Source organism: Carcharhinus amblyrhynchos, chromosome 3 (assembly GCF_965287045.1).
Source record: "Carcharhinus amblyrhynchos chromosome 3, sCarAmb.v2.hapA, whole genome shotgun sequence".
In the NCBI taxonomy this organism is placed as follows: domain Eukaryota; kingdom Metazoa; phylum Chordata; class Chondrichthyes; order Carcharhiniformes; family Carcharhinidae; genus Carcharhinus; species Carcharhinus amblyrhynchos.
Window position 1 is genome coordinate 1,801,017 of NC_137326.1, and position 14,225 is coordinate 1,815,241.

The window sequence follows — 14,225 nt, forward strand, 5'->3', positions numbered from 1 at the left end:
GTGGCATAGTGGACAGTGAAGAAGGTTATCTCCGGTTGCAATGGGACCTTGATCAATTGGGCCAGTGGGCTGACGAATGGCAGATGGAGTTTAATTTAGACAAATGCGAGGTGATGCCTTTTGGTAGACTGAACCAGGGCAGGACTTACTCAGTTAATGGTAGGGCACTGGGGAGAGGGTCATAGCTCCTTGAAAGTGGAGTCACAGGCGGACAGAGTGGTGAAAAAGGCATTCAGCATGCTTGGTTTCATTGGTCAGAACGTTGAATACAGGAGTTGGGACAAGACATTGGTAAAGCCACACTTGAAATATTGTGTATAGTTCTGGCCACCCAATTATAGAAAGGATGTTTTTAAAGTAGGAAGAGTGCAGAAGAGATTTACTAGAATGCTCCCGGGACTTGACGGTTTGAGTTATGAGGAGAGGCTTGGGACTGGGACGTTTTCCTCTGGAGTGTAGAAGGTTGAAGGATGATCTTATAGAGTTTATAAAATAATGAGGGGCACAGATCAGCTCGAAAGTCAATATCTTTTCTCAAGATAGGGGAGTCTAAAATTAGAGGGCATAGGCTTAAGGTGAGATGCAGATGGAAGAGGAGAAAGTGGGTTCCCGGACATGTGTCCTTTGTTTGAACAGAGGGGAGTATGGTAGGATGAGAGAGGAATTGGCGAATGTTGATTGGAGCGCATTGGAAGGTAGGTCTGCTGAGGAACAGTGGAGGATCTTTAAGGAGGTCTTTCTTGGTGCTCAGCAGAAATTTATTCCGATGGTTAAAAAGGACCGTAGGAGGAGAGATAATCAGCCGTGGAAACAAAGGAGGTAAAGGAAAGTGTTAAATTGAAAGCAGATGCGTTTAGAGTAGCTAAGAGTAGTGGGCGAGAAGAGGATTGGGAGAGGTTTAAATGTCAACAAAGAATGACATAGAAGTTGATAAAGAAGGGTAGGAAGAACTATGAAGCTGGGCTAGCGCTTAATATAAAAAAGGATAGTAAGAGTTTTTATAAATATATAAAAAGGAAGAGGCTGGCTAGGGTGAACGTTGGACCCTTAGAGGATGAGAGGGGGGACTTAGTGGTAGGGGATGGGGAAATGGCTGAGGCCTTGAATAACTTTTTTGTTTCGGTCTTCACGGAGGAGGAAGTGAATAATTTGCCGGGTGTTAGCGATGGAAAGATGGTAGGAGTGGAGGGCCTGAATGACATTATTGTTACTAGAGAGGCGGTGCTCAACAGGCTGGAGGGACTGATTGTGGACAAGTCCCCAGGACCGGATGGAATGCATCCAAGGGTTCTGAAAGAAATGGCGGAGGTGATAGCGGATGCCTTGGTGATTATTTTCCAAACGTCGCTGGATTCCGGGGAAGTGCCGGAAGATTTGAAAACGGCTAATGTTACGCCGTTGTTCAAGAAGGGTGGCAGGCAAAAGGCAGGGAATTATAGGCCAGTTAGTTTAACGTCTGTTGTAGGTAAAATGTTAGAATCCGTGATCAAGGAGAAAATAGCGAGGCATCTTGAGGAGAATTGTTTGATAGAGCAGACGCAGCACGGTTTTGTTAAGGGGAAGTCATGTCTGACGAATTTTTCGGCGTTCTATGAGGATGTGTCTAGGGCGATGGATAGAGGAGAGCCGGTGGATGTGGTGTTTCTTGATTTTCAGAAGGCGTTTGATAAGGTGCCTCACAAGAGGTTATTACAGAAGGTCAGGGGGCATGGAGTTGGGGGTAGGGTGTTAGCGTGGATAGGGGATTGGCTGTCAAATACGAGGCAGAGAGTGGGGGTCAATGGGTGCTATTCGGATTGGCGGATGGTGACTAGTGGAGTGCCCCAGGGGTCGGTGCTGGGGCGTCAGCTATTTACCATTTATATAGATGATCTGGAGGAGGGAACCAAGTGTATGGTGTCAAAATTTGCTGATGAAACCAATATTGGTGGAACGGCAAATTGTGCGGAGGGTGCGGAGAGTCTGCAGAAGGATCTAGATAGGCTGGGCGAATGGGCCAGGAACTGGCAAATGGAATTTAATGTTGGCAAATGTGAAGTTGTCCACTTTGGTAGGAATAATGGTAGGAAGGACTATTACTTACATGGCGAAAAACTGCAGCAGGCGACGGTGCAGAGGAACCTCGGGGTCCTTGTGCATGAGTCGCAAAAACCCAGCCTGCAGGTGCAGCAGGTGGTCAGGAAGGCAAGTGGGATGCTGGCCTTCATAGCAAGGGGGATTGAATATAAAAGTAGGGGGGTCTTGCTGCAGCTGTATAGGGCACTGGTGAGGCCGCAGCTGGAGTACTGTGGGCAGTTTTGGTCGCCGCACTTACGCAAAGATACTTTGGCCTTGGAGGGAGCGCAGAGGAGGTTTACTAGGCTGATTCCGGAGTTGAGGGGGTTGAACTATGAGGAGAGGCTGAATAAACTAGGCTTGTACTCGTTAGAGTTTAGAAGAATGAGGGGAGATCTCATTGAGACGTATAAGATGATGAATGGGATGGATAGGATAGAGGTGGAGAGGCTCTTCCCGCTCAGAAAGGACAGTAGGACTAGAGGGCACAGCCTCAAGATAAAGGGGGGGGGCGGTTTAGAATGGAGTTGAGGAGGAACTTCTTCACTCAAAGGGTGGTGAATCTCTGGAATTCTCTGCCCGTTGAGGTGGTGGAGGCTGCCTCGCGAAATATATTTAAGACGCGGGTTGATAGATTTTTGATAGGCAAGGGGATTAAGGGTTATGGGGAGAGGGCGGGAATGTGGAACTGAGCCACGACAGATCAGCCATGATCTTATTGAATGGTGGGGCAGGCTCGAGGGGCTAGATGGCCTACTCCTGCTCCTATTTCTTATGTTCTATGTTCTTGTGTGAGGGGAGAGATACAAAAATGTCCGAAGGGCAATTTTTTCAGAGGGCGGTGAGTATCAGGAACAAGCTGCCAGAGGTAGAGGCGAGTACAATTTTGTCTTTTAAAAAGCGTTTAGACAGTTCCATGGGTAAGATGGTATAGAGTAATGTGGGACAAATGTGGGCAATTGGGACTAGCTTAGGGGTTTTAAAAAAAGGATGGCCCTGTTTCCATGCTGTAAACCTATGACTCTAAATGAGCTGAGGAGGATGGAGGTAGTGATGGCGGTGGAGAACTGCTGAAAAAGATCACAATCTGCACGTTAACAGCTCAGTGTTTAGTAATAGGCACAGTTCAGAGCAATCAGAGAATTAGTATTAGCCTCAGGAAAACATAAATCTGTCCTCCAGACAACAGCAGCACCATGGTTTTATAATGATATTAAGATCATAGGATATTTTAGAGCAAGTAGAGCGGAGAAAACAACAGCAGCTGTAATTCGTGACAAAAAACAATCAGAATTCTTATGTTCTTATGTTAATAGTCGAGGTTTGAGTCCGAGCAGGTGGTGAAGGTGAAGATAGGATTAGAGGGTAATCAGATGGATAGGAGGGCCAATAAGGATACTGAGGGTAAGGCACTGGATGGCCACATACCTGTACGATCACATCCTGGACACTGCTCCCTTTCTGCAAGGGATCAGTTAAGACCAAGCACTCCTTTTTGGTTGCAACAAAGCTTGGTATGGTTCCTGCTCTGTCCAAGACTGCAAGGAACTACAAAGGGTCGTGAAGCCCAGTCCACCACGCAAACCAGCCTCCCACGCATTGACTGTCTACATTGTCACTGCCTCGGAAAAGCAACCAGCATAATTAAGGATGCCATGCACCCCAGACATTCTCTCTTCCACCTTCTTCCGTCAGGAAAAAGATACAAAAGTCTGAGGACATATACAACCGACACAAAAACAGCTTTTCCTCTGCCGCCATCAGGCTTTTGAATGCACCTATCTTTTACGAAGTTGATTTTTTTCTATACTCTAGCTAGCTGTCACAGTACAGATGGCACATTAGCATAGTGGTTAGCACTGCTGCTTCACTGCTCCAGGAACTTGGGTTCAATTCCTGGCTTGGGTCACTGTCTGTGTGCAGTTTGCACATTCTCCTCATATCTGCATAGGTATCCTCTGGGTGCTCCAGTTTCAAAGAACATAGAACAGTACAGCACAGTACAGGCCCTTCGGCCCTCAAAGTTGTGCCGAGCTATGTCCAAACTCAAGATCAAGGTATCCCACTCCCTATCATTCTGGTGTGCTCCATGTGCCTATCCAATAACTACTTGAAAGTTCTTAAAAGTGTCCGACTCCACTATCACAGCAGGCAGTGTATTCAACACCCCAACCACTCTGAGTAAAGAATCTACCTTGGACATCCCTCCTATATCTCCCACCACGAACCTTATAGTTATGCCCTCTAATAACAGCTACATCCACCCGAGGAAATAGTCTCTGAACATCCACTCTATCTATCCCCTTCATCATCTTATAAACCTCAATTAAGTTGCCTCTCATCCTCCTCCGCTCTAAAGAGAAAAGCCCAGCACCCTCAACCTTTCAATAATAGAGCGGGAAAGTGGAACTGATCCACTTCAGATCAGCCATGATCTTACTGAATGGCGGGGCAGGCTCGAAGGGCTAGATGGCCTACTCCCTTTTCTTATGTTCTTATGTAATAATTTATTTTTGCAGCACACAGAAAAAAAAGTTTACATTCCTGTAGATTTCATGATTATGTTAAACTGTAAAACCTGACTTGCAGACTTGATAACGGTCGCATCGCATCTTCCCCTCGATGAATATTATTTTTACAATTAGCTGGCCCAGTTAGCCTTAGTATTGTTTATTTTTATTTCTATTGGGGCACCAGGTAAGGGTGAGTTCAATCCAATGTTCTCCCTGTGGACAGGGTGGCACTGTGCAACAGTCCCACAGTCCAAAGATGTGCGGGTTAGGTTGATTGGCCATGTTAAAATTGCCCCTTAGTGACTTGAGATGCACAGGTTAGAGGGATTAGCGGGTAAATATGTAGGAATATGGGGGTAGGGCCTGGGTGGGATTGTGGTTGGTACAGACTCAATGGGTCAAATGGTCTCTTTCTGTACTGTAGGGTTTCTATGAGTACAATCTGCACTCTCTCCTTTTCTTCTGTATATGGTATGCTTTATCTATATGGCACTCAAGAAACAATACTTTTCACTATATACCAATACATGTGATAATAAATCATATCAAATTTCCCTGCCATGTAATTGCTTGCTCTCACCTGGTAACGTAACCACGCAACTTGTGTCTGTGAAAGCTGCATCAACCTCATCAAGTTTTATGTTCGCCTCTCCTGGCTTCAGTTTAACAATAATCTCATCTGCATTCTGCTTCCAGTCGACAAACAGGTCTGCAGGAAGAAGCATAGCTGTAGAGTTAAATGGTGCAAAAACATCTACAGTCTAGAAACTAGAGCTTGAGAGAGGTAATAATCATATTCCACAGGTTATTACTTTAAAAATTGAATTTGTTTCAATTATTCATTCACAGGTTAGGACATCGCTGGCAAGGCCAGTATTTACTGTCCATCTCTGATTACTATCAAGAGTGAGTTGCCTTCTTGAACTGCTGCAGACCATGAGGTAGGCTGAGGGCTGTTGAGGAAAGGGGTTCTAGGATTTTGATCCAGCAACAGTGAAGAACAGCAAGATAGTTCCAAGTCAGGATGCAACGTGGCCTGGAGGTGAAATTGTAGGCAATGGCATTCCCATGCTACTTGTCCTTCTTGGTAGTGGTGGCTGTGGGTTTGGAAGTGCTGTCGAAGGAGCTTTGCTGAGTTACTACAGTGCATCCTGAGAGATGAAACACACTTGTGCCATTGTATTAAGGGCTTAACAGGCACAAACAGATCAAAATAAGGCCTGAAGCATTCGCAACAATCTTCAACCAGAAGTGTTGAGTGGATGATCCAACTCAGCTTTCTGTAAAGATCCCCAGCATCACAGATGCTAGTCTTCAGCCAATTCAATTTACTCCACATAGTATCAAGAAACAGCTGAAGGCACTGGATACTGTAAAGGCAATGGGTCCTGACAATATTCCAGCAACAGTACTGAAGACGTGCGCTCCAGAACTTGCTGCTCCCCTAGCCAAGATATTCCAGTACAGCTACAACACTGGCATCTATCCAGCAATGTGGAAAATTGCCCAGATATGTCTTGTACACAAAAGCAGGACAAATACAACCCAAGTTACCACCCCATTGGTCTACTCTCAATCATTAGTAAAGTGATGGAAGGGGTCAGCAACTCTTCAATAAACTGCCCCTAATCAGAAATAACCTGCTCAGTGATGCCCAGGTTGGGTTCCCCCAGGGGTTACAGCTCCTGACCTCATTATAGCATTGGTTCAAACATGGATGAAGGAGTTGAACTCAAGGTGAAGCAAGAGTGATTGCCCTTAACATCAATACAATTTGAGAGTGGCATCAAGAAGCCCAAGCAAAAGGAAGATGGTTGCGCAGACTGGAGGCCAATCATTTCAGCTCCAGGACATCACTGTAGGAGCTCCGCAGGATATCATCGGCTCAATATCTTCAGCTGCTCCATCAATGACCTTCCTTTCATCATAAGATGAGAAGTGGGGAAGTTCGCTGCTGATTGCACAAATTTTCAGCACCATTTAAGACTCCTCGAACACTGAAGCAGTCCATATTCAAATGCAGCAAGACCTGGACAATATTCAGACTTTGACTGACAAATAGCAAGTAACATTTGTGCCACAGTTTAAGTTATAAGGAGAGGCTGGATAGACAGACCTTTTTTTCCTGGAGCAGAGGCTTCAGGGTGATGTTATAGAGGTCTATAAAATAATAAGGAGCATAGATCAGCTAGGTAGTCAATATCTTTCCCCAAAGGTAGGGGAGTCTAAAACTAGAAGGCATAGGTTTAAGGTGAGAGAGGAAAGATACAAAAGGGTAGAGGGATAATTTTTTCACAGAGGATGGAGTGTCTAAAACAAGCTGCCAGAGGGAGTAATAGAGGCGAGTACAATTCTGACTTTTAAAAAGTGTTTAGACAGTTACATGCGTAAAGTTACATTGTACATGGGATTTAATTGGATTGAGAGTTATGGCTAGGCCTGGTAGGTATGGATATGATCGGCGCAACTTGTGGGCTGAAGGGCCTGTTTGTCCTGTAGTGTTCTATGTAAAATGGGTATGGAGGGATATGGGCCAAATGCGGGAAATTGGAACTAGCTTAGTGGTTAAAAAGGCGGGGGCATGGACAAGTTGAGCTGAAGGGCCTGTTCCCATGATGCAAGTCTCTATGACACACAAGTGGCAGGGAATGACCATCTCCAAAGAGAAAATTTAACCATCACTCCTTGACATTCAATGGCATTACCATCATTGAGTTCCTCGCTATTAAATTCTGAGGGGGGTTACTATTGACCAGAATCTGAACTGGACTGGCCAAAAAAATACTGTGGCTAAGAGCAGGTCAGAGGCTAGAAATCTTGCAGCAAGTAACTCACCTCCTGACTCCCCAGAACGTGTCCACACGCTAAAAGGCACGTCAGGAGTGTGATGGAATACTCTCCACTTACCTGGTCAAGTGCAACTCCATTAATGCTCAAGAAGCCCAACACCATCCAGGAAAAAGCAGCCACTTGATTGTACCCTATCCACAAACATTCAATCCTTTACCCACTGACACACAGTGGCAGCCATGTGTACAATTAAGATACTCAGCAGGAACTCACCAAGATTCCTTAGACAGCACCTCCAAATCTATGATCACTACCTTCTAAAAGGACAAGGGCAGCAGACACATGGGAACACCACCACCTGGAAGTTCTCCTCCAAGCCACTCACTATCCTGACTTGGAAATATATTGCCTTTTCTTCACTGCTGCCAGGACAAAATCCTGGGACTCTCTCCCTGACAGCACTGTATATGTATCAACACCACATGTACTGCAGTAGTTCAGGAAGGCAGCTTACCACCTCCTTTAGGGCAATTAGGGATGAACAATGAATGCTGACCTAGGCAGCAACACCCAGGTCTCTTAAATGAATGAATAAAAAGTGGAATGTTCTCAACATGTTTAAAACACCAACATGAATATTTGAGAAGCGTGCATTTCCAGTTTATATCAATCTAATGAGATGCAAGCTCTTGAGCTGGTTCAACTAAAAGGCTAATCCTCTGCGTCTGCATTATTCTGAGCTGGAAAGACGCAGACAAAATCTGAACTATATAGGAGGACTATTGCTAGTACCCTGAACAAAAATTATATTTGATCCATAAACAGCAAAACCAGGCCGGTTTGAACTCCTAGCACGAGTTGTTTTTGTGTTGTGGAGAATGTGACGTAATGGAAGGATTCACAGACTGAGTAGAAGTCTGGCATTGTTATTGTTTTTATATGTTCATGCTCATCCCTGAGGAACAGTGCAATGCAGTGGAATGCAAGTATCTGCTGGATGTTAACTGGAAATCAGTTCAAACCTAGGACCTTCTGACTCTGGTGAATGTAAAGAATGCTTGCAGTATTCAGCAGGAGTATTTTCTGTTTTTGATTTCCGATCTCCAACGTATTGTGTTTCTAATTCCAAAGCGGCAACACTGGCAGTGAGACAAAGGTTGGCTCTGTTATTAAAGAGTTAATAGAAAGCAAGTTTACAAATGAGCTCATTACACCTTAAATAGCTGAAGCACCAAGAAAGTTTTTATTAAAAGCAGTATAGGTTAGCAACAAATAACAGTACAGCACAGGGACAGGCTCTTCAGCCCACCAAGTCTGTGCCAACACAGATGCCTTTCTAATCTAATATTTTCTTGCCTCCAAGTGATCCATATCCCTCTATTCCCTGTCTACTCATGTATCTATCCAGATGCCTCTTGAACGTTGTTTTAGAATCTGCTTCCATCACTTCTACACTAGCAGTGTGTTCCTGGCAGTGTGTGAAAAAAACTTGCCCCTTACATTTCTTTTAAATTCCCCACCTTCTCACTTTCAATCTATATCCCTGAGTAATTTAGTCTTCAGCTCTGGGAAAAAGACTGACTATCCACTCTATCCAAGCCTATTATAATCTTGTAAACCTCTATCAGGTCCCCTTCATCCTCCGATGCTCCAGTGAAAACAATCCAAATTTGTTCAGTCTTTCTTCATTGTTCATATCCTTAAAAACCAGGCAACATCCTGGTAAATCTCTTCTGCACCCTTTCCAATACATCAACATCCTTCCAGTAGTGCGGTGACCAGAATTGTGCACAATACTCCAAATGTGGCCTTAGCAAAGTCTTAAACAGCTGCAACATGATGTTCTATTTCCTATACTCAGTGCCCCGACCGTGTTATAAAGCATTGTGTGAGCAAGAAATGGTTTCAGTAGCGAACAGCAAACATCGAGTGAACCAGAAAGACCATCCTATGAAAATTGCAGTCCCTCTAATCTTTTCAATTTTCATGTATAGCATTGTTGTGTCTGGTGAGGGTCTTAAGGAGCCTGTTATCTCTGAAAATCATGAAAAACTGAATCAAGACCAGCATAAAGACTAGAAGATTATTGAATGATCTTCATCTTTATTCTGAATTTTGTAAGCTAAGTGCTGCATTACTAGTTTCATGTTGAAGTTCTGATAACCTGTCCACAGATACTGCCCCATCTGCTTGATGGTCAGCATTCCATTCTTGGATGAGCTCCACGTCTTTTCTTTCTAGCTCTGTATTATGTCTTGTGTGTAAATAAATTGGACTGTTGTTTTTAGCCTCAAGATCTTCGCCCAACAATGCCACTTCCTGTCTTTCAAGACAGAAAGCAGAAGGTAGAGGACTTCCACAGCATTCACTGTATTGGTGTTTTGTGGCATGACATCATCCTACAAGCAACTTAACTCTGCTTGTGGAAGCTGCTTTGCCTGACAGAGTACTAGTTAAAATATTGGACCAAAATCTGATCCTTAACCAGAAGAAAAATGCTGAGAGCCAAAGGAACCAGAAATCTGGTCATGAGACAAAGTATGATAAATGCATTTGTGCAGCAATTACATACAGTTCCAGTGAGAAAGGATTGAAAAATCAGGGCAGAAGGTAGGGTTGATTTAAAATAAAGGACAAGCTTCGTTTGCCCAAGAGCATTTGAGTAGCTTCAGAAGTCTAAAAAAGGCTATGTAAACTAATGCAGTAAGTGACTAACCTCCAAAAATAGCAACAAAGCCATCTAACTTGCTTTGGAGGTTAGGTTGCATTTAATCTTTAGTTAAAAGGATAAGTTGCATGCTTAACTACTTCAGTTCAGTTCATAAAGATCAAGGTAAGGAAGGTTCATGACTCTCAATGTGAAGTTAACTAGATTCTATATCTCTTGACTGCTAAATTTTATGAGATGCAGCTAGCAGACAGGTTACCACTGCTGCCTCACAGTGCCAGCATTCCATTCCCAGCTTGGGTCACTGTCTGTCTGGGTTCCCTCCAGGTGCTCTTGTTTCCTCGTACCATCTGAAAGATGTGTTGGTTAAATGCATTGACCTGAACACGCACTGGAGTGTGGTGGTTACGGTAATTTCACAGCAACTTCATTGTAGAGTTAATGTAAACCTTACTAGTGATTAATAAATAAACATTGTCAGTGAAACAGGTACTTACTTGGATACACATCAATGTTGATGCAAATCCAAATTTAGTTAAGAAATTCTGAGTACTTGGCTCCTGTGCAGTACTCACCATGTGGCTCACAGAATATAGAAGTACTTGGCCTGTGAACAGCCTGCAATATCCCTAATAATTACCAACAGCTTGTTGAAGAAAACAGATCCATCTTCAGTCCTTTCACAAACAAGCATGGCTTTTCTTTAAAAAGAAAACAAGACCAGCATTCTTCCACTCAGATGCAAAGAAATAAGCATATATTTAACAATGAAGCTGTGTCATTGCACTGACTGCTACTCTAGCTAGACAGCAGGATTCAAGAACAAGTAGCATTTAACTAAACACATCTGGAATACTGTGTAGAGTTCTGGGCATCGCATCTTAATCATGATACATCAGCCTGTGAAGGAGTGCAATGCAGATTCACCAGAATGTTACCTGGAGTCCAAGGATCAGCTTTGAAGGTATTACATAAACTGGGTTTGTATTCCCTGGAATATAGAAGGTAGCTTTTAGGAATTCCAAAGTAATCCATAGGGTAGATAGAAACATATTTCACTGATCAGGGAGTGGACAGGCCATTTAGGAGAGACACAAGGAAACACATTTGCATGCAGCGGGTTGATAGAAGTGTGGAACTCTCCAACTGTTATGTCTCCCTTGTCCTAGACCAAGAATCGAAAACCTTTCACCCAGTGAGCTCTGACCCAGAGTCATCCAGTCTCGAACCACTAGCTCTTTCTCTCTCCACAGCTGCAGAAATATTCCTGTGTTTTCTGTTTTTGTTTCAGATTCCAGCATCTGCTGTAATTTGCTTTGAAAATGTTGTAAGTTTATTGCCTGATGTAATGTAGGAAAGACACAGTTAATTTGCATCCAACAAAGATCCCCAAATAGCCACATGCCCTTTTCAGCACAGCATTTGCAGAATGCAGCCAAACCATGGGTGTGGTGGACAACATAACTGGCTACTTAGCTGCTACTGCTTAAAAATCAATTTAATTGGCAGATAACTGGAGTTATAATTAGGATAAATGTCAGCAATTAGCATTTGGAGCACAAAGAACATTGTCAATTCAGGTGGGAGCCTGTTTAATTTTTCTCAGGGAAGGGACTCCCAGTGTGATTACGAACAAAAGCAACAATTTCTCTGAAATCTGACAAAAGTGGCTTGTGCCAGTTATGATGCCAATGCAGACACCTGGCAAGAATACTGTGCAGTTAAGAATCAGCTAGAAATCGACATGCAACTCAAGACTGGTGCACAATAAAAGTTATTGTATAAAATTTGTATAGCAAACCCAATCCTAACCATTGAAACGTAATGCTATATCATATTGAGGTGCTGAATTTTCTAATCTCACCAAGGAAATTCAGTTTCAGCTTTAGGTTATTTGCTGCTGCTTCTGCCCTACCCACTCGGTTTCCTAAACTCCCGATCCAACCCACTTCATTCCTTCTGGACTGGGATAAAGATTGTCTTGTTTCAGGGAAAATGACTGCCCTTCCAGTCCTTGCTTTAATCGTTAGGACATCTGTCTGTCTCGGGAGATGATGGACTATGTCCAGGGTGTATGTCATTTCTGCAGTGAAAAGAAGCTCTTGTGGCTTTAGAGGTTGGTTCATGATTGGCAGCTCCTTCAGCAGCTGGTACAATTGAATAGTGTGGCTCAAAGTTGAGTTTTTCCCTTCCACTGGGTTCTCTTTCTCACCATCTAGTCATTCTTTTGTCCTCTGCTTTATCCATGTCTTCCTAGCTGTTATTTTCTAGTCTCTCTGGTCAGCAGCAAGGAGTTGCCATTCATCGAATCCAATCCAGGTCGATCTGAGGGCTTGCTTGCAGACATCCTTGTATTGCAGAAGTGGGTGACCTATCGCTCTCATGCTGATAACCAGTTCGCCACAAAGCATGTCCACATGAAGCTGTCATCCATTTGGCTCACATGACCCAGCCCATGAAGTCTCTTCTGGTTCAAGAGGGCAAATATGCAGAGGATCCCTGCACTATGGGACACTTCTGCATTCAACAATATGATTCCCAGAAGATGCTTAATATTTGTCTGAGGCAGTGGACAGATGGTTAGAACTGTTCAGCAGCTTTTCTTGGCTTACATAAATTGCCCATGCCTCATGACTGTAAAGAAGGGTGCTCAGAACACCAGCCTGGTACACATGGAACTTTGTATTTTCGGTTAACTTGCTGCTGGTCCATGCTTGACTTCTCATCTTTGATGTGACAATTGTAGCCTTGGCAATCCTAATTCTGATTTCAGCATCAAAAGGGACAAGTTACTTGTAATTTTTGATCTAAAATATGTGAAACTGTCAATGGCCTCTACACCCTGGCCCATAATCTGAGTCCTCCTGATGCTGATTGTCAGCGCAAACTTCTTGCAGACATGGAGAACAGATCGACAAACAGCTGCAAGTGAGTTTCAGTACAGAATGCCAGCGTGGTGACATCAGCAAGCAGCAACTCATGAACATGAACTTGTACAAGGGCACTCCACACACTGCCCACCAAGATCAGTCTCACCAAGTTGAGCATTGTTGTATTGGCAAAAATGTAAAACAGCCCCTTGGAGAAATATATACTGGACAGTTGGTGCCAAGGTGCATCGCTGCTTTACCCCACTGTCTATCTTGAAAACCTCCGAAGATGCTCCATCAAAACCATTGAAATTCTGCATCTTTGAGAAATAACTCCAGTAAGGCATTTGATAAGGTGCCCCATGCAAGGCTTATCGAGAAAGTGAGGGGGCATGGGATCCAAGGGGACATTGTTTTGTGGATCCAGAACTGGCTTGTCCACAGAAGGCAAAGAGTGGTTGTGGATGGGTCATATTCTGCATGGAGGTCGCTCACCAGTGGAGTGCCCCAGGAATCTGTTCTGGGACCCTTTGTGATATTTATAAATGACCTGGATGAGGAAGTGGAGGGATGGGTTGGTAAGTTTGCTGATGACACAAAGGTCAGAAGTGTTGTGGATAGTGTGGAGGGATGTCAGAAGTTGCAGCGAGACACCGATAGGATGCAAGGCTGGGCGGATATGTGGCAGATGGACTTCAACCCAGATAAGTGTGTGGTGATTCATTTTGGCAGGTCAAATAGGATGGCAGAATATAATATCAATGGTAGGACTCTTGGCAGTGTGGAAGATCAGAAGGATCTTGGGGTCCGAGTTCACAGGACGCTCAAAGAAGCTGCACGGGTTAAAGCTGTGGTTAAGAAGGCGTATGGTGTACTGGCCTTCATTAATCAAGGAATTGCGTTTAGGAGTCGGGAGATAATGTTGCAGCTATATAGGACCCTGGTCAGATCCCACTTGGAGTACTGTGCTCAGTTCTGGTCACTTTGTTACAGGAAGGACGTGGAAGCCATAGAAAGGGTGCACAGGAGATTTACAAGGGTGTTGCCTGGATTGGGGAGCACGCCTTATGAGGATAGGTTGAGGGAGCTCGGCCTTTTCTCCTTGGTGGCCTGACAGGGGTGTATAAGATGTTGAGAAGTTGTTAAAGAAGGGTAGGAGAAACTATGAAGCTTAATATAAAAAAGGATAGTAAGAGTTTTTATAAATATATAAAAAGGAAGAGGCTGGCTGGGGTGAACGTTGGACCCTTAGAGGATGAGAGGGGGGACTTAGTGGTAGGGGATGGGGAAATGGCTGAGGCCTTAAATAACGTTTTTGTTTCGGTCTTC

General features: G+C 43.9%; 1 protein-coding gene across 5 annotated transcripts in view; it reads right to left on the bottom strand.

Annotated features, from left to right (window-relative positions):
- The window catches only part of usp19 (ubiquitin specific peptidase 19), a 134,507-nt gene that overhangs the window by 98,399 nt on the left and 21,883 nt on the right, over nt 1–14,225 (bottom strand). For all 5 annotated transcript variants that reach the window (XM_080218611.1, XM_080218607.1, XM_080218608.1 and 2 more), the window contains one exon: nt 5,149–5,277. In XM_080218611.1, coding sequence (XP_080074737.1) covers nt 5,149–5,277 — 129 coding nt within the window. The remainder of the gene's footprint in view (nt 1–5,148; nt 5,278–14,225) is intronic.